The sequence below is a fragment of the Phoenix dactylifera genome, chromosome 10, assembly GCF_009389715.1.
Source record: "Phoenix dactylifera cultivar Barhee BC4 chromosome 10, palm_55x_up_171113_PBpolish2nd_filt_p, whole genome shotgun sequence".
Classification (NCBI taxonomy): Eukaryota; Viridiplantae; Streptophyta; class Magnoliopsida; order Arecales; family Arecaceae; genus Phoenix; species Phoenix dactylifera.
Window position 1 is genome coordinate 4,545,402 of NC_052401.1, and position 21,706 is coordinate 4,567,107.

Here is a 21,706-nt window from a genome sequence, read left to right on the forward strand (position 1 = left end):
AAATGGGGTTAATCCCCAGCAGCTGCATCCTAAGAAAAAACTGAGAGGTGAGCCTTGTACAGGTGCACCAGAGGGAAAGGAAGCTAGAGAAGCAAAGTTGCTTATCCACCGGTTGGGCACATCCATCCGAGGCGAGGCATTAAAGACCAAGGACATTCCTATGAAAACTTCATGGAAAATCTGTCGATACAGCATGAAAGGCAGGTCCCGATCCAAGCAAAAATATTGAGCTCTTTAATTCCCAGTACGTGATATACAATCGATGACAACTTCTAGCCCTTCCACATTAGCTTAATTGAATGCCACATCGTAATCAAGATACCGGAAATTTGTCCACAAATCATTCTAGTGCACCAAAAAAATTTCATGAGAACCATTAAATACAAAGGTCAGTATGTACCTTGTGCGCCCGGTTCAGCTGAAATCGGGTTAGTCTTTTCACCAGCATGCATCAAGCAAACAATTCAGTGAGAAACAAACCGCATAATCTTGGAACCACCGGGCAAAAGACCATAAAATAGAGTCACAACTAAAACATCAGAAGCAGGCTATCAGTCAAGAGGATGAGAATATAGGCTTTTCACAACTCACGATGGACAGGCACTTACAAGACAAGGAACAGACTACCTTCGAGCTACTTAGACTTCAGTTAATCCATACATTGGAGCACCCGATGGGTTAAAAGCTAGTAGTAGTTAGGTAAAACCATGAACACCTACGCCTGCTCCATTAGTGTAAATAGGTGGCTTGGTACTGGACCTGGTAGCCATTTCCATAGTATGTGGTATGAGTTGGAGATATGGTATAGGGAGCCGAACCCATCAGCGTAGGAGGATGGGTTTCTGCTGGGTACACATACTGCCTGTCATACGGATATGGGTATCTCTCGAGGGGTGCACGGTAGAAGCTTTTGTCAGGAATGCTGGTGACACGAGGAGCATAAGTAGTGCCATTGGCGCGGGGCCTCTTGGACTGTGGCTTTGCAGCTTCAGCAGCTCTCCTCTTGTCAGCCTTGGCCTTCTCTAGCTGGAGGATTCTTTTCTGAAGTGGATCGATTGGGTATTGGTGCTCAAGCTTGTGCTCCTCAATGCACTTGATGATAGCTTTAAGGGCAGACAGCTCACGTTCATTTGTTTCATTCTGGAGTGTGAAAAATGGTCAGTTCAGCTTGGAAGTAACAGTAAATGCGTGACACAGTATTCCTACTACACAAGGTGATTGGAGCTTGATTATCTTATAATCCTGGTCTGGCCAACCACTTTTCAAGGAGAAAAGGAAAACAGTGTTCACAGAAAACCAACATCATTGGTTTTTTTATTCTACTACCACTCGGCACAACCTATGCACGTGACACAACAACAAGGATAGAGAGCATTATTAATGGTTGTGATTGTATCAAGATAATTTAGGTTTTTTTTTCCCACAACTATACAAGTTTATAAATATTTCACCACTTTTCTTGTGCACATCTTTTTGATGTAAGAAAGTATTTGAAAAGGAGTCCCAGTGGGTGTTTCCATTAAAGGAGAGTGATCATTTAAAGAGGGGAACATCAAGCCATACTTGGCAGTTCGCATTATGAATAGAGATCTGTTAATCACAAGTCCCAACCTTCAGGTCATGTATTTTGACAGTCTAAAGCTGGTCAAGGGATCCTGGTGTGAATCAGATTAGCTATAGATCAACCAAACACCATCATAACCATGTTGAATCAGCAAACATCTTCTGGCTGCCTCCTAAAAGCTAGTCAGGAAACATCTATAAGCAAAGACCAGACCATCTACTTTTGATTGCCACGTGCAAGACTCTGCATATTACTCACAAAAGTTTGAATTTGTAATCTTCCCGCGCACTCATTACAAAGAGTTGAAGGCCTCCATCTGCTACCACTCTCAGCATCTTTTTATTCCAAGCGTTGAGATGACTGTGAACTTCCACTATTTACTCATCTTATAATCTTTTCATTCATAGAACGGGACAAAATTTCATAAAAGAATAGATAAGTACAGATTTCACTCTATTCTCTAATTCACCCAACTGAATGGAGGGGGGGAGGAAGATACACCACTGGCTAGCCTTCGTTAAAGATCTAGTGGAGATATATATTAATTTTGAATGTCCTTATTGACCAACAGATCTCTATTGGGAATAAGCAATGGTTGACCTTAAATGGAAAGTTGGTTAAAAAAAAAACCCATCAAAAGCATGAAACAAGCGTCAATTTATGTATAAGGATAGAATAAGCCCATGGTAAATGTCTTTTGCGGCTGATATGGGAAAAGGATAAATATTTAATGCAATCTACAGAATACCACATAGATCAGAGTATAGGAAGCAACTTCAAGGGAGATAAAAAGTGAAGTCAAGGAGGGAATTAGCATCAATTACTGAAAAATCGCTCAAACAAAATGTCATCATTAGCTTAAATCCATCACATAAAAGAATTCAGGTATAGATAAAGCCGAATCGAAACTTGTTAAGGGTGGGGGGTAAAATTTGGAAGTACCTCTAAAGTACTAAACAGAAATTCCATGGGACACCCATAGGATAAACATAAAGAGAGGTTTGTGTATAAATAAAGGCCTTGGTCAAAGTGGCTGGATGAGATAAAAGATTAGAGTAACAATGACCACCTTCCATTAATTCCTTGATAGCGCTTCAAACACAAACACAAAGGGGCACCCTTGAGGAAAGGATACAGGACTAGCAAAAAGTCAACAACTCGGAAACAGCCTAAGAGAGTATACGACCTAATATTTTCAAATTGCTGACAGTTCCTTCTTCGACCAACACTCCCATGTGTTGCATCATCCAACCTCATGTCAACTTTTACAGTGTGCAACATTACTCAACCCCAAATCTACTGAGAAATTACGGAATATGAAATTCTTTCAAACACCAGTATCCTAAAATTCTTTCAAAGTCACCTCTGGACACACACTAACTAAAACTGTATAGAATATGAATTGAAGAGGATGAGGGTGGTGCCAATCCTCAAACCATTGCCAAGGTTATATCTAGGAAGAGCCCTAGCCATGAAGGAAGGAGGGGGTAGGTGAAGATAACGGATTCCAATCTCTCGAGAGTTTTGGGCACTAGATATCTCTTCTTAAGCATCCAGTACTCAGCGTCCCTTTAAACCTTTCATAAGAAATAGGTTTTAACAGACATCTTAACCAAACTGTCACACCAAACATCACTTCTAAGACCGAAGGTTACAACTCTCCAACCTTGTGTCTCATTACTATTGTATACTTGCTAAGTTGCTGCAAGAATTTTCAAGGACCATAACATAAAAACTTCTGTAATCCTTTTTCCCCCTTATTGCCTGTTCTCATAAACTTCAAATTACGTTAACTCCAAAAGACCAGAATTTATATCTTTCAACATCAATGATATGAAACCCCAATTTATATGCATGTACATGGAAGGATTCAAGAGGAACATATTTAAGATAAAAAAAGCACAAAATTATTACATTTTAAAATTTATGTACATTAAGAATATAATGATTAATCTTAATAGAATGGTAACTAACATAATAGTAGACAAACAAAGATATTTAATATATATAAATAATTAATCTCATTAATTTAATTGCATAAAATGTTAATATATTAAAATATAAGCCATAGTGATTTTGCTCAAAATTTCCAATGGTGTGTTTGGCATTGCTTCTGCTCTGGAGAATAAGGAGAAGAAGCTAGAAGTTGGGCTTCATAGCTTCTCCTAAAAGTGCATTATTGACTTTTTCTTCATGTAGAAGCACTTTTTAGATGATATTGCCAAACATATTTTTTTCCGTGATGTGCTTTTTGCTTTAGAAGTCACAAAAGAACAATTTTCAAAAAAACCCAAACATGCCCTGAGTATCACTAAAGGACAATGACATCCTGATGCAACAAAATGAAGTCATGCTAGAATCATGAAGTATCTTAATGCTCAAAGAGTTGCTACTTACAAAAAACATCAAAGAAAAGTAACCAAGTTGCAGTTTTTACAATCAGAAAAGCTCTAAAATCACTTGATGCATTTCTAATTGTTCCCTAAGGGCACATAACTACATGCATTGCAAGCCTTCATAAGGTTGCAAGGTTACCCCAAGTCGAAAAATGGTTGTCATCTACCTTTCCCTCTCTTAGCATGAGTAGACATGCGAAGATATTATTTTTGGATAATCAATGAACACTTGCAACCCTGTTGATACTTTGAGATCTTCATGGCACATATTTTCGTGGCGCATATTTTGTATGCAACAGAATATGCCCTCAAAAAGCAAAAACTGATGCCTTCTTTCACATAACGTTACTTGCTGACTGGCTATGTCACACTCAAGCATGTTAAACAAGAAACTCAGCACTTATAATAAGGCCATCCTCTGTCAAGACTTACCCCAATAATAGTGCTTCCATATAGAAATAAGCGCATCTGAACTAGTTTCCAATTTAGATTCCTAGATAAGTCCAAATAACACAAACTCCAAAGAAGGCACACGACACTTCCTTTTGGTACCACGCATCAACTGATTAAGTATCGAGCATATGGATAATGCCAATATTTTATATTTTAACAAATGGTGTATCTGGTCCCACGTAAAATCTGTAGCTTCCAAGAATGATCAATGATTACCTAAGTGCTACTACCACAGTCCAGAACTGAAACATTGACAGATAAGCGTGGTGACTCTGGTGCACCTCAACTCAGCCTTACCTTTCTCAGGTAAATTCTACTGGCCCTTACTCCTAGCTTGACTTTCCTACCTCCTCATTCATTATTCTCCGAATATCTATCCACCATTTGATACTGTGACAATTTAATAAACAGAAAGTTTTGTCCTAGCATTTGGATTCATTGATTCCGTCAACTTCCACTGTTACCTGTACGCTTCAAAATCTAGAATTTTTGCCATGTCTATACATGGACACTTCATGACACTTCAGAACAGTGAACCATGATGTCATCATGGTTACATATCAACTTCCGGACCTGTATCTAGAAGTTTTCAAGTATATTATAACATTTGGCAAAGATTTTTGAATTCTATGAATTTACAAAGCAACTAATCCAACAAACTATTCATTATATACATATATTTGTGCATATCTAAGGACATATCTATATAACATGTGCATGCCCCCATGTCTGATTTTTTGAAAGATCCCATATCCGACACTGCTGGACACTTGACACCTGTGTCACATATCCAGATAACAAATTCCAAGACACTGTGACTCTTCACATATATGAAAAATGTACAACCATAGGCAACAAGCTCTATCGAACTATAGGGATACAGCATCTACCATGAAATAACTCAATAGGCTGCACTATAGGCCAGGTAATTGACATCAAAACAAAACAAGAGATCCATCAAGTTGGTGAAGATGCCGAGAATACATAGTATCAACATTGTAAACTAAGGAACACCTAATGCTTGAGAATTCGTGGACCAAGTTGTTCATGTACCTCCAGCCTCTCAAGTTTTATAATGACCACATTTACAAATAAAGCTTTGTTATTTATTTGACGAAAGACTAGACAAATGATGAAATGCATTTAGAAAGTAATTAGAATCAGATCAACAAAACAAAATTGACCAAAAAGTGACTCCACTTTTGTGTTTCTTATTCTTTATTTATCAGTTGGCGTCAGAAAACTATTTCCAGCTCCATCTACATTTCCAAAACTTGCAAGACCTCTTTCCAGAACTTGCATGAGTTATAAAATTCAATAGTCGTTAGGTTAAATCAATATAAAATACTGTAACAAGTCAGCAAATAAGAAGCCCACCTGTGCACTAGGAGATGTGTTTCCAGCTTTAATTTGTGACACTTTCCTTGCTTCCTTCAAAAATGCTTTCAGTAATGGCACAGGTGCATATTGCTCTGTTAACTCAAATGCATATGCAAGATTAACAGCCTCAATTTGCCTTCCACTATTCAAAAGCACTTCGATCACACCTAAGGAATAGATAAAATTCGTCAGAAAAGAAATAAAAACAGTATAGGAGGAAAAATACTACAAGTATCGACAAAAAGTATATTCTAAGCTCAATCTAGTATATATCTGTATTCATAAATCATAAGCTTGTATGAATTTTAACAAATAGACAAGGAAACTAGTGTGTGAGAAAAGGAAACAACGTTAAACTCTCTAAAACAGGGAAAAGATAGGTTCCTAGATGGCTTCGCAGCTATTGTACAGTGGTACAACATGATCAGACCACTGGGCGGCTGAATGTCATCATCAAGTTGTCTCCTTGAAAAACTGTCATGAACACAAAAACCAAAGTAGAGAAGCTCTATTCATGATGCAAGAGTTTTTTTGATTCAACCTTTACAATTGCACTGGAAAATGCTAACTGATACAAGTTTTGGCAGTTCATTATATTGACGTTAAGGACAGTCAAGCTTGAGAGGGAAAAGATGAATGTTTAGAAGTGCAGAAAAAACTATTGCGACACTTTATAACATTATCCTGCAGCAAACTGTGCACATTCAAGACATTCAATTATTTTATGATTTACAAGTTAACTGACACATACAACCATAAACAACAACAAAATAAAAAAAGGGACACCAATAAACAACACACTAAAGAATAGCAATTAGCAGCGATAACTACAATTGATAATAATAGCAATAGTAACTTGGCAAACCCAATCCAAAACTAAAAAACTCTAATTTGTTAAATATCAACAAGAATGAAAAGGAAAATCAGGTAAAAAAGAAAAAAGACAAGAGAGAAAGGTTCACATTGTTGTTCTCTCAGATGCTGTAAGACTCAGATCAAGTAGAATGATTCCTCTATATGGTGATCTTGACCCCAAACCTAGATGGAAAACAGGGCAAGCGGGGATATGCCTACTGGACTGATGACTAAAATCTGTTTTGGATACAACACCTTAGTCTTCATGGCTGAGTCATTCTAATACAGATTTGTTTCATTTTTTCACCCTACAGGAAGAAAATATATTTTTAAATAACAAACAAACTGCAACAAATGGGAGGGGAAAGCATAAGCCAGAACCTGAAAGAAAGGACCTTAGAGCATCTCTTTGATGTTGGATATCAAACTTGAGCTGGGAAGGCTATGAAGCTTGCTTTCTAAACCTTTATCATTCCTTTTACCAAGATCTACATTGTTATATCATTCTAACGGGGCAAAAAAAAAAAAAAAAGTAATAGGGGAGGCACTGACCTGTCCCCCTCCTTCACAAGTTTTCCTAGTAATAAACCAATTGAAAAGGAGAATAGCATTGCATGATTCTCGTCCTTCCCTCCTTTCTCTATAGCCCAAAGAAGGGGACCCCACCCCACATTGATGGCTCCTCTGATTTCTCTTGGAAAGAAAAGGCCACCTTCTTTATCATCCCTTCATCTTATGCACCATTGGCTGAGACCTTAAAACTTCTTCATGTCTTAATTGGTCTAGAAAACCTTAATTTACAAGCCTTACCCCAACTATATCATGTTGGGAAGCTAAATCATAACATAGTCTATAAAAGCCTGTGTACTTTCTAGAACTTTTGCTTTCAGATTAACACTTCACAAATTGATTGTAAATTCTAGGTCAAGGAAACAATGCAAGAAGGATGCTCTACATAAAAACCAAGAAGATTAGTGGCATTAAGAAAAACTTGTTTGGTTCATCAGTCGAATTTCATGCAATTGATAGCAAAGCACAAGCATTTACCCAAACCTTGGAAAGATTCTACATAAGGATGCAAAAGGCAAGGTATGATGGAGAACTAATTTATCTCTGAACTATTTTTCAAAAAAAGGGAAAATATAGCATAGGAAGTGCCTGCCACTACCATGCATGCACAAGGGTGTCTCTCCCCTTCTTATCAAAGGGGACAGAAATAAAGAATTGATGCTGTTAAGTGATCATCAACTAATTTCTCCAAGACGAAAAGAGTAATGAATGAGAGATAAGAGGCATCTCCTCTTGTCAATAACCTTTGAAAAGAAATCAAGACAGTCAATTCCATTTCATAATTGCAGTCACAATGTTCAAGAAAGCATTGCAGAAATCACCCAAATGAATCTTGTGCTTGTATGGGTTTAATCAGCTAAGTCAACACGGCGTTTGGCAAATTGAATCAACCTGCTGGATTTGTGAAGTAACTATTCTACATATGCTGTAAGATTTTTCAAAATATGTAATAAAGGTCCCGAAGCATATGAGGTGGTTAACTCATTCATCAAAAGTTTGAACTTGCTATAATCATGATGTTTACACTGCTGTTACCAGCATTTGTCATACCAGGTCAATCACCATCTAATAGATTCTGCCTACAAACAACATATATAACATGAACAAAAAAAAGTTCTACAGACAAAGTCTTGATGTTATACAGGCCTTGTCTATTTACTGTAATGGAATTTAATGAACACGTAAGAATATATTATAGAAGATAAAGACTATTCTCTGTAATTTGTATCATGTACCCCTGTTAAAATTGTCACTATAGATTACCCCAAACAGAAATTGCATGACAGTCGATTGTTGTCTACAACATGTTTATGCATCCCAGAGACCTTTGCATAACCACATGGTGTGTGACTTGCATGCGAAGAGTTCATGATCACCCAAAAAAAAAGTAACATCAGACCATAGTTGGGGAATAGACACATTATATTATAATATTAGCCTAGAACATGTGAGAGACTACCAAGCACCATAAGGCAGGTCCGAGTCAGAATAATGGTATATAATACCATGCTCATTCAAGGACAGCCTTAGGAAGATCTAATTGCATCTTAATGCCAGGCATGCAATATTCCAGAAATGATATTTGCAGTTCACCAAACTAAATCTATCATAATTGTCATACAGCATATACAAACAGTATTACTATAACCAAGTGTAGGCTAGGGCAGAGGCAAATTCAAAAATAAGCAATGATGCTTAAATTTCTAGTGCTGAGATGAGAAATATAGAAGGCTAAACATAAAGAATGACCAACCTGGCATTTTATGCGACAATCCAAGTGAACGACATAGATCAACTGCTTGACGGCGCCGGGTGACAGCTGGGATCAGTTTGCATATTTCATCTTGATCAAATTCAGAAGCAAGTGCAAAAGTAGCCAAAAGCTGAAGAAATGCATGAGCTTCCAATGAGTTCCCACTGCTTGCATCAATGTCAAGATCATCCAACTTCGGCTTCCACTCTGCAGCAATCGCCTTTGCTCGCTCTCTAATTTCTGATGTCAACATTTGATTATCAGAGAGGGAACCCAATACAGAATCTGCCAGTAGTTGTCCAAGAGACTCCATTAGCATGAGACAAGTCCTTCGTAGGCCCAAAAGGTTCCCATCCTTCTTCCCGTCTAATCCTAAAATCTCTCCAGAGTAAAAGTCTTTCAGGGAATCCAAAGCCAAAGTGAAAGGGTTGGTTGCACTTCTTAGCGCAATTGGGATTTCTTCGCGAATGGAACTCAAGTTCTTGCGATTGTCTGAAATGAACTTTTGGAGTCCTTCAGCATCCATTTCTTCACATAATTTGATTAACTCAGAGTGAGGCTTGGCATCTGCATTTCCATTTTCATTAGGCTTCACATCTTCAGAGCAAGATTTGGCAACCTTAACATCTAAATTTTCTTCAACAACAATATCAGGCACACCAGTACCCATGCCATTAGTGCTGGGATCTGAAGGAGAAGATTTGTGCTTCTCAAATACAGCAGATAAAGCAGCATCTCTTTTCTCCTGCAGCCGCTCCAATGAAGAAAGTTCCTTGGCCACAACCACTGCTTCTTGCTTCTCCAACATCTCTTGGGCCTCTGTGGCCTTAGTTACATATTCCTTTTCCTGATCTTCCAACTCATGAAATCTTTTCTTTAGTGACATCTCGAGCCCATGAAAGTGTTCTTCAAGTTCTATCCATTTCAAATTTAAAGATATGGCACTGCGGCTTTCAAGTTCAGCAAAAGCCTGCTGCAGTTGCTGTAGTTTAGATGTTGTAGAATCAATAAGTGTAGCAACAGACTGCATATCCGCCATGGCATAATATCCCTGTCAAAACCAGCGAGGGCCTGCTCATATCAAATTTTCGATCACTTAGTTTAAAAACTACACTGTTCAAAACAGCATCACAAGATGTTGCTCGTGATAACACATAGAATCTGTAACATTTGTAGACACCAAACTACAAACGGAATTTCAGTTTGGAGAAGCAAATAATAATCAGGCAGCCACCAGAAAGGAAAAAAAGAAATATATATACCTTGAACAAAGATAATATCTATATCATTAATAGAAAGGTTGATAAATGTCAACAGATATGGAATTCTCTGCTTGTAGAGTTGCAGGTTGAGCTTACATTGATTCAGTGCCCTTGTCATCATACATGCATAGCAAGAAATTAAACCAATACTAGCACAGCATTCAATGTAACTCAGACGACAAGGAGAGCCCCAGGCAAAACCAGAAGGCTTAAAGCAACTAAGGTAGGCTGACACTCTCATATATTTTATGCATTCTTTTAAGGCATGAAAGCATCAATTAAGGGTAACTTCTCAGACAGCAGTTCTGTTTTCATCTTCCTTTTTCCGTAATTTAGAATTTTAAAGAAGATACATAGAATGCTTTTCATGGTTAACTTATGCTAAGATTGACAGAAATTCTGCACTCAGATAGTTAACAAGAGAAATAATTCATGCCAAATTACTTTAGCTTATGGAACAGTTTAAGTAGTGTCTTACACTAGACCACCTTCCTGCTTTTTTTGGTATGCCTCCTAGTATTATATTAGGTTTAGCAAAAACTATACATTAGCCGGGTTATTACTCTTACCATATTGTAACCTTTAAGATCAGATGAATTTCAGAGAGCACAAAGCAACCACCATATTGGTTGCTTGTTGCATGAATTAGTAGCCAAACATCATATTTAGTGTTTAATGTGGTGGCACCTTAAGCTGATAGGGGTCCATTATTGAATCAAAGCATGTTCTAAGATCCCTAGGTTCGTCATAAGTTGGTCAAGAGCCCATCTAGGATTAGAAAACATTGCAACGGGTCATTAGGTGGTGCAACTTTAAATGAGCTCACAATACATGTGTACTATAATATGGCACAAATTTCTTGGGCAGGGTGTTGAGACAATTGCTCATAAATGACCTTCACGTGATCTTCGTTGATATGCACACAGTGAAAATTTTGAAAACAATACATAAAAGAAGACTCCCTTTTATAATAAATATACACTTAAAAAATGTCTTCTCAATACACACCTATAGTGATAGAGACAAATGAACCGCATGAATCAAGAAGACAGTTTATTTACAAATAAACACTATGAATTTTTAATAAAGAAAAATATAACATCCTCATCAGGTACCACCACTTCATAACCATCTGATCCATCACAACTAACCATACATCGCACATCATACTATTCTGTCAATAAGCCCTTCTCCTCCTCATGAAATGAAGGTTATAATCCTTCATCAAATAAATCTTTTTAAACTCATGTGTCACCATAAGACTGAATCTTCAAAAATGCATTGCATGTGCTTGATACGTATTTTAAGTTAATCATTTTATTCTTGAGCTGGATTTCGCAACCCATTTCTCTTGTTTTTCCTCTTCTTTCATTTTTTTTTCTCCAGGCTATCTCTACTTACCACTATGATATAAATCACAACATTTCGTGTCAAGTTCATACAAAACATTTCCACCAGGTAGATTGATGATGGAAGCATGTTATTAATTCCATTAAACTCTTCATCAATCCAAGAAATACAATAAAGAAGCAAGAAGGCTGAAGCTAAATTTGCTGGCATGACAGAGAAAGTGATAAGGATTAACGTGGATACAAGACACATTTTTCCCACCAACATCAAAACTCGAGTTTGTGTTTTGGAAAGGAGTCATCTCACTCTCATCTCTGGGGTAATAAAGCTCACATGGTTTTTCACCTTATCATGGCCCTGCTATCCATTGCCTGTCATGAAGCACCCACGAGAAGATCAATCTAATGAAGGAGATCATATATCAAGGTTGAAATTTACGTAAGAAGATGTCATTCAGAATTTTGAGTCATTCATCTCTATCTCCTTCACTACACCTTCTCATCCCTAGGGTTGGGCATGATTGTTTATTTGCTTAGAAAAGGCAACTTGAAAGGCAACAATTGTAGTACCAATTATCAAGACAACATTCATTGAGGTTCATGTACCAAAAAAAAAAGTTCATTGAGGTTACATAGTCCAGTTGTGCAGATAACAAAGCAAGCATTAAGGCCACATCAAATCTTAGACTTATCGGGAGCACAAAGTGAATCAATAAAAAGAAGCAGTATGACACCCATAATATCATTTGACTGTGATTAGAATCTGTTTTGTAATTAATTAATCAAAAAAATTTGTTACTCCATTCATGTATTTTTTAGCTTTCAAATGCAGGATCTAGGAAGTAAATAATTCCGCTCCAAATCATAGAAAAAGCTTGAGGACAAGCCTCATCAGGCAAAAGCAACTAGTGAAGCCAAAATCCTACACACTAGAATTTTCATTAGTTTAGCTTGAATGTCACATTTATCTAGGGTAAACGTAAAGTATACAGAAAAGAACCTTCACAAGTTCTAGTAGCCAAGCTAAGCATCCATAAGTCGTATCAGACAAGGGAGGCTCTAACATCACAGTCTGGTGAATTTCAGATATGCTGGTTTTGACTTTTGCCTTCACAGATTAATTGATTGGATGGGCTTGGTGCGAGAAGGATCAGCACATGAGGATTACAAAAGGCCTATTTTTGGCTTGTGCAATCTAAAAGCAGTGACCAAATACAATACAATAGCCATCCAATCTTCCATAATGGAACAAATTCCACATAGGAAATCTATTACTCCTGCTCATGGTCCCACAGAAAATTCAATCATAATTCAATGCTAGAAAATCACCTTAACCCCACTTTTTTTGAGAAATGACCATGAAGTCCTTCATTTTTAGCATTTAACTCCATTTTGAGTCTTAATACCATGAGCCAACAGCCCAATATGCATGAGACAACCATCTATTTATCTCTACACGTCGGCCATTCTCTACCAAATAGCAGATGGATTAAACTACCATGCAAGCTAAGTAATCAAAGACAACTCCAAAAAGTCCCATTAACAAATCACATCCAAGTTTGGCCAAATAGTTTCTTTTTTTTTTTTACTACCTAAATAATTTCTTAACTCACTCCATAGAACCTAATCTGTAATCACCCAGAGCTGGCTTAATACTATCGCCCTTCCTCAAGTTCTCCCCAGTCCCAAAAAAAATTGACAAAAAAAAAGAAAGCAGACACCCGCGTCCCGATCCACACACCAGCGTCCAGATCCACGCATCAATACTCGACACATCATTCAACTAAAAATATACAAAGGTAATTGTAACCCACTCGCAGAAAACCAATTCACAAGGACAAGAACCCCAAAACCCTAACCCCCAAAAACAACCTTCAACGAGGGTTCCACCAGTAACCCCACCAAACCTAGAAAAACCCTACACCAAGAATCAATCCATCAACCCCACAACCCCAAATCAACAAATCAAAACAACACAAACATAAAAGAAGAAGGAGAACCAAAATCCATCAATCCACATGCCTAAAATCCATCTCCCAGCTAAAATTTACCAAAACAACCAAAGAAAACCCGGATCGAATCAAGAATCCAGAGAGGCAAAGAAGACTGACGAGTGAAAAGGAGGGGATTTGGGGGTAAAACTCACAGGAATTACGCAAGAGGAATCGGTCCACCCGTCGGGAATCAGGGGAACACGAGAAGTGGCGGAAAGTCGGAGCGGAAGCCACCCGACCGCATCATGGAAACAGTAAACGAAATGAAAGAGAGAAGAGAGAGAGAAAGAGAGGGCGCGATTATTTCCGACGCCTCCCCCTTATAGTGGAAACAGTAGAAAGGAACAGAGACTGCTGGTCCGCTTCCCCGAATATATCCTCAGAAGCACTTAAATCCGGTAAACCGGATTATTTTGCATGTAAAAGTGACAAGAAAACCGGTTTACCAAAGCTCGGGGAATGTTTCGGGGATATAGTATTTTACAATAACAAGTATTAATAACGCTTTGCTTTATTATTTTGTTCTGGAATCGCTGCCGTTCATCGATCTATGAATGGTTGTAGATGAGGGAAGCGGGGGCCTTGGGGTTGTTCGGGTGCAACGTGGTGCACCAAGGATAGCGTCCCATCATGAGGCCCCGGATGATGGATCTAATCAGGGAAGCATGATGGAAGGATTGATGTTTGTATTGCTCCATGCGATTAGTATCATGCACAAATCACAATTTTTTTTTATAATCAATGATCGCCAACCATTTGATTCTAAATTGATGATAGATTTCAATCTTGTGCTATGAAGACCAACATAGGCATATATTTAGTTGGGCATCAGCTATATGACGGGTAGATTTTGAGTACTTATATAGAGTCATAGAATTCAAACAACACTAATTTTTTTAGTGAGATCTTAGATTGTAATAGATGATACCACAGCAGACACTATAGCACAAGCCTATGGGAGTTGAGCACAGATTAATTATGGTGTTTGTGATTGGATTTAATTGGATTTGATTCATTAGCATAATGAAGAAGCCAAGGCTTGAACTTCAATTAATTCAGACTTGCTTAGTATTAAATTGGGACCAAGAAAAAAATAGTTCTATAGAAGAGGTTCATGCTTCCTTTGTTGAGGTAAAGACAAATGATTTGATTCGCGATTTTATAAGAATTGAGTTAGTCAAGTCCATTGCTTCATATACTAGAAAAAGGTATGATAGGGCAAGTTCCATATTGATTTCTGATAATGGATTAGAACTTACCAGTATCATTCCTTTCTATTCCAAGGCAAAGATTCAATCACTTACCCAACGTCAAGAAACTATTGGTATCGATACATTGTTGAATTGAAATAAGAAAGGCCAATCTTAGATAACTTTGCCATCATCCAATTGTTCACGAATTGGTCCATTCAATGGTTTGAAATATAATAATGTAATAAAAGAATCAGATCCCATGGTTAATTTAGTTTTTTTATGTGTTGTATCAACAATAATCTCATTTCTTTCAATGGAGAGTGAGGATTTGCAAGAAAAAACGTGATTAGATTGGTGATAAAATAGAATCCTGAGTTGTGGACGGTGATTCCATTGATGATGAACAAAGAGAATTTTGATTCAGTTCTCCACCTTAACAATAGAAAAAGGATTGATCAAATCCTATTAAGTCTGACTTATAGTGATTATATATCAAACAATGACTCTAGTTATCAGATTATTGAACAAACAAGATCAATTTACCTATGATACTTAGTTGACATTCATAAAAAATATCTTATGAGTTATGAGTTCAATAGATCATATTTAGCAACAAAACGAAGAGAGTATTTAAGGACAAGTATCGGCGTGTGCTTAATCCGACATCAGCTATACAAGAGGTAAATCTTGGGTGCTTATACAGGGCTCAAAATTCAAATAATACCATATGACTAGCTTCTTCGGTGAAGTCTTAGGTTGTTACAAATAGTATCAAAGCGGATCTGGCCCATGGCCCATGTGGATTAGAGAACACTACAACACAGATCTATTCGGGCTGACCACGAGCTGATTATAGTATTTGTTCTTAGATTTGAATAGATATGAATTCTTAGCCTGAGGAGATGCTATGGCTTAAATAGAGGATATGGGAGGACCTATGCAAACATATATTTAGTCGCACGTTGACTATGCACTGGGTAGACTTTGGATACTTATATAGGAGAAAAAGTTTCGACTAATACCTCATAGCTAGCTTTTTTGATGGGGTCTTGGGTTGTGATGGCCACTATGGGAATAGGCACTGCCACCACTGTGTTTGAATGAGTGACATTTTTCAAGCCCTATATGTTTAACTTCTACAATCTCTTCTTGATGTTCTGAACCCTCATTTAGATTTGACAGGTTTGTAGAAGTTGAAATTGGCCTTCATGTCTAATATTGTTCACTGTTCATTTAAGTTGCTTTGCCGCATTAGGAGGGTTTGAATGCCCCTTGGCAGGAAGGTTATGGTCCTTGCATAAGAAGATTTCTGAGCGACATTAAGAGCTGTCTCTCCTGCTCTATTAACTTCACTGATTTTGATTCCACCAACTGATAATAAGGCTGCAGTCTCTGCATTAGAAAAAGGATCAGTGGATAAAGCCAAAATATAAAAAGAAAAGAAAAGGAAGGGGAATACTGCACTGTAAATGTATGATATGATACTGATAAGGAATTATGATAGGATAATTTATTTATATGTCCTAGTTCAGTAGTGATGTTTATGCTCTCTTCTTGCTGCAACTTTTTCCCCCTTTTTTCTCTTTTTGGATGAGCAATCCATAGAAGCTGGATGTAAAATATATTGCAATGCTCATGGAAGCAATAATTACATTATCATAAACAATTTACAACACTTAACATGGTGAAGTCAGAATCCCAAGTTCCCACATGGTCCACTTCACTGCTCTTCTTAGAAAGCCAATCTGAATGCAGGACTCTTTACCGATTCTTTTATATGAAAAACTTTGTGATTATCAAAGGCCACAGTGATCGATTAGATATTATCTAAGAGGAGGGGCGGAGAGGGGACCAAAGTCCTCTACTCTGTAATATTCGTTAGATGATGAGAGATTGTATTGCCTTTCAGGAAGTACATATATATCGAAAGGTGAACAGAATCGCCGACTGAGCACCTCCTATACTGCACAGCACTCCAGAGAGATTCTTTGGACGTACTAGGAGATTTCTCCTTGACAACTGTGCCAGATTATTGCTTCTAATTCTGCTGGTTGTACCTACATTAGAGTAGGGTAAACAACCATTGTACCAAAAAAAAAAAAAGGCTTTGAGGAGTATGATGCCGAAGGAGCTGCGGAAGAAAAGGAGGGGAAACATATTAATGTAGTTGTATCAATATGTATGGACTTAATATTAGCTGCAAACAGTCAGTTTTTTTGTCCAGTGCAAAATGATGCACAACAACATATAGTGAAGCATATCAATGTAGCTATTTATACTAAACAAGACTGACCAAATCAGATTTTGTCTTTTGGGATTCGGGTTCCTTAGTAATGTTATTTTGATGTTATTTTGGAGATTGGAGTCACTAACTTGGTTTGTCAGATACATCTTAATGATGCCCGCAAAATTAATCAAAATTATCACATATTTGACAAGCTAATGCCTTACAAAGTGTTCATCGAATTAAAATGTATATTAAAGTTTCAAGATACAGGTTTACACAGTAAAGCTTTGAAGCTAGTCATCTTCACATTGTAATCTTTGAAAATTGAAACAAGTTCTCTAAAGAAATAATTTCTTCTAGATATATTCCTACTTCCTGGTATGAACAATACAAGGACAGCATGCAACATTTACAACCTTGACCCAAATAAAGCCATTTAAAGTCACTCCCAAACAAAGATACCGATAAAAAGGATAAATTAGTAAGATAACTGAATAAGCATAACCTCTAAGATAGCTTCTAATTAATCCTTATCATATTTTATGCTGCATCTGTAATAACTATTGAAGATTATATCATCACAATCAAGGAAAGATAAAGTTAGCATACACGCATCCAAATTTTGTGGCAATCATATCTATGATGTTGATTAATGAGATACAAAGCCAAACTCAACTAGCTCACATGGTCTGAGGCCACATAAATTTAATATTTATTGATAATGAAGCCTGAGATTACAATTAAGAACCAAGATGCCCCAAAACAAATCAAAATGAACAAACTTATCTAAAAACTCACACACAACCTTCTCAAGATACAACTACACACATAATTTGGGTATCGCGCTTGACTCTTTCAATGGACAGCAGTTCACAAAGTACAGTTCAATCTGAAAGCATAAGGCACTCCTCACACAAGATGCAGTAAAAAATGTACTACGTAATGATGTAATAAAGTTGAGTATCATTATTATTAAAACATGTATGCTGAAATTAACAGCAAATTCTGAAACATTCATGACCATGTATTTAATGATGATTTAGCATTCAAACATCCAGAGCAGGGGGGTCTTTTTCCTTACTCTATAAAACCTCAAGTATATAGATCCAAGTTCAACCTTGATTAGCTAAGTAAATAGCTTCAAACCTCATAAATTAAATTGCGAAAACAGAGATCCTCCTGCATGAGAGGAACATTTAGTTATTGGGGTAAAAAAAAACATAATTACATGTCCATCTATAAGATCTGTGGATTCAACAATAAACATGTCAGTTTAGAGGAACACAGCTTAGAAAACATAGTGGAAGCAGTAGAATTTCAGCATGGTTGCAATCAAAGAGCAGTCATATATCAATGATGTCATGCCTTCATGCAGAACTGAAGTTTACAATATCGACAACTTTATCACCTACCTCATGATGACCCTTCCAAAATCACAATAAGCAATGGTGTATTCCCCTTGTTGTCTTCCAAATTGGCAACTGAAGGATTGGTTTTAAGCATTTTTTGCACTATCTCAACACTATGCCCTTTAACTGCCACGTAAATTGTTACTTGCCCCTTCTTATCAGTCTTCAAACTTAAGCCGGGCTCCTTGCTTAGAAGGGACTTTACTGCTTCTACATGTACCATCCCCAAGCAATCTTTGCAAAGGCTAGCATATCTCTAAGTACTTTCAAATCGAAAACAATTTTACGATTGCTCCGAGCAATCTTGGCAAAGGCGAGCATCTGTTTCCAACAGAAGATCGGCAACGTTGGTGTGGCCTTGAGTAGTAACAGTGTCCAAGGCTGCAGAATTCGATGAGTTTGTTGTCACGGCCAGTGCAGGAAAATGATGCAGGAGCACTTTCAGCACTTCAGTAAAACTGAAGAAATGATAGAAGAATAGGGACTAATCTATATAAGGCATCATAAACCAAATGAAGTGATCAACATCAAAATATTTCAAATCAAGGATGACTAGAATAAATTATTCATTGTAAATGATTAGATGGAGTGAAGGATTAGTATTTCTCCAAAGTGTGAGACACTGTTAGAATAATTATGGATGAGCTCAATCCTTTACACGATTATCTGTTATGGCCATAATAACACACTGTAAAATAGATTCCGGGGGGAAAAAATGGGAAAAGGCTAGTAATTCCACTCTTTTCTGATGTTACAGTTAGTAAATTAGTAACCGAGTTGAAGTAGCAGATGAATGCATGAAACTGGAAGCAGAATCCAATAGTTAATTTCAAGAGAAGGGCAATACAGAAGTTCTTTATGACCATAATCAAGGTACGAGAATGGCAGAATCGACGACTTCATTTCTAGGATTATGATTCTACTTTCTTGAAAGCCTATTAGTAAGTTCTAGCCAGCTACTAAAAAATAAGGCAACCATTACAGCACTAGCAGAAGCCTTCAGCTATTCAACTCAATCCATTCTAAGCAACTATTAAATGTTTGTTCGATTTAATATCTTCTTTAACAGAAAGATGGGACCGGGTAGAAATTTCACATACTGATGACAACAACAGGATTGCTGCTTTGAAGCTAGAAGTAAAATATCTTACATCCATAAAAGAACACATGGAACTAAATGGGACTAACTACCCCAATTCACATATAGGGAAATTCAGACAATTCTATCTTTAATTACCACGACAACAAGGAAGTATTGTGAATCTGATTCAAGTTCTACTAGTTAAAACTGGCAGCAAATCTAATAATTCAGTGAAGGATATCCTGCATTAACATTGTTAGCATCTAAAACTTTGATTTGGTGTCAGCATATTTTAGCTACTTTCATGAAATTGGAGAAGTCGATATGAAGGCTTACCCAGATGTCCCTGCTTAGTTGCAACATGAATTGCATCAAAGTCGTAAGTGAAAAGCACTCCAATGGAAACTTCTAAAACATTTCGTTGTGATTCACACCTCTGCCTTGTGATCTCCGAACGCTGAAAACAATTTAAAAAACAAAACAAAAAAAAAAAACTCTCTCTCTCTCGCTGTCTGGAATGGAAATGAGCACACTAAGACTGCTATTTTGACTGCTGCTGCTTTTCTTCCAGGTTCTTGCTGGGGTTTTGGGTTTAAGCTTTTGTTTTTGGGAAAGAGAACCGGCGCTATAGGCCATGGATATCGACATCAGCGGCGCATATTGTCCGGTCCGGTTCAGTTGCTGTTGAACGCTCGAACGCTGCTGTGTTCCAATAACCAGGTTCGTGATGTCTTGGGCTAAATTAAGGTATGAATGATTTGTTAAAACATACCAAGAAAAATAACTGTCATGAAGCTAAATTAAGCTGTAATTTGGGTAGGTCCCTTGTTTTTTACCCAAATACATACAGTAAGCTCATCTACGTACAGGAAAGTGCTAGCTTATCAGACTACAAAAGTCTCTTGATGATCATACCAAGGATTCAATGTTAGGGTTCAAATCTCGGCTTCGGTATGACTATGTGTGTCCTCATCTAAAATAAAGAAAGCCAACAAATAGAGCAATGATTTTGACCATCAAAAAGGAGAATGACTAATCATATTGTTGAGCATTGCTACAGTATGAATTGAATTACTAAATTGTGAATATCCATTGGCGCATACTATGCTGGCAAATATGGTAGTATAGAAGGTCATGAGGGTTTAATGAGTTCAGATCCTTTACGGGTTGCCTTTCGCACCGCAGATGGTTATAATTATCTTGGATGGCCACTATATCATCCATCTCGAAGACGAATGACTATAGTTCATGGCGATAATTCAAGCGGCCACGCTCGGTGCCATACATGGAGCGTGCCTTAGATGAGCGATAGCCATCCATCTGCATAGATGGCATAGCGGCCACCGAGGATGATAAAGCAGTTTATGGTGCAAAAGATGCACCACAATGGATCCTAGTTCGGGTTTAATAGGCTACAAGGCTTGAACTTTGCTTTCTATTTGTAAATGCCTTCGCTATATTAGCTTCTGGAGCATCAACAGGAAAACTTCTCAAAGCCTTTGTTGATGATCTATTATGAGTTCAAATTGGAAAGAGTGAGATCTTTTATATGACCAAATAGCTCCTCTAGCCAGCAATTTATCAGAGTGCAGTACATTCTCCAATTTGCTATCCAATATCCATGTAAAGCATATTGAAGCAATCAGTGAACGCTACTAACATTCAGTCAAGTAGACTCTCAATTTGGAGGAGTCTTCAAGAAGTGACGTTTGTAGGCTTTGTGCCCTATGTCTATCGGACGATGATCAATCATGGAGGCCTGAGCAAATGCACCAGCTTTAGCATTTTGGGCAGCTCACATCCACTCTTGCTAGCTTAAATTGATCTCTTTGTAGTGATCTTGGAATGGAACAAGGCTTGACATGTATAAGGAAAGCTTCCAGACCTCATGGGGGAGAGGTTCCATCTTCGAGTTACAAAACAGTCCATATGATCCAAACATGACCTTTGAATGGAGGGTTGGGATTCGGTCAGATTTGCCGATAGTATGCAGAATTTGTTAGGCAGTTCAATTCACACCAACACAGTTAGAATGCAAATAAATTCCTGAAAAGATGTTATTTTGGACAGGTATTTGACAAATGAATTCTGGTGGGAGACCACCATTTTCTAATTTTAATTTGGATGGATGGTTTCTGTTCTTTGTGTCCATAACAATTCTTGGGCAGGTACCCATCTCAAATTAGAGTTGCAACCTGTCTCTCTGAACAGAAAAGGAAG

The 21,706-nt window shown here is 37.5% G+C and overlaps 1 protein-coding gene across 2 annotated transcripts; it reads right to left on the reverse strand.

Moving 5' to 3' along the window:
• Positions 1-468: 468 nt before the first annotated feature.
• Positions 469-13,890, reverse strand: LOC103724336 (FRIGIDA-like protein 3). Of its 2 annotated transcripts, none has more exons than XM_008815562.4 (4): positions 13,729-13,890; positions 8,972-10,022; positions 5,791-5,960; positions 469-1,140 (listed from the first exon to the last, which is right to left on the reverse strand). In XM_008815562.4, exons 2-4 carry the CDS (start codon positions 10,008-10,010, stop codon positions 730-732), a joined length of 1,620 nt encoding a protein of 539 aa, XP_008813784.2. In that variant the 5' UTR covers positions 10,011-10,022; positions 13,729-13,890; the 3' UTR covers positions 469-729. The 2 variants fall into 2 exon arrangements, with proteins under 2 accessions (XP_008813784.2, XP_008813785.2); XM_008815563.4 differs by having other exon boundaries at positions 8,972-10,042; positions 13,729-13,878.
• Between the last annotated feature and the right edge of the window lie 7,816 nt (positions 13,891-21,706).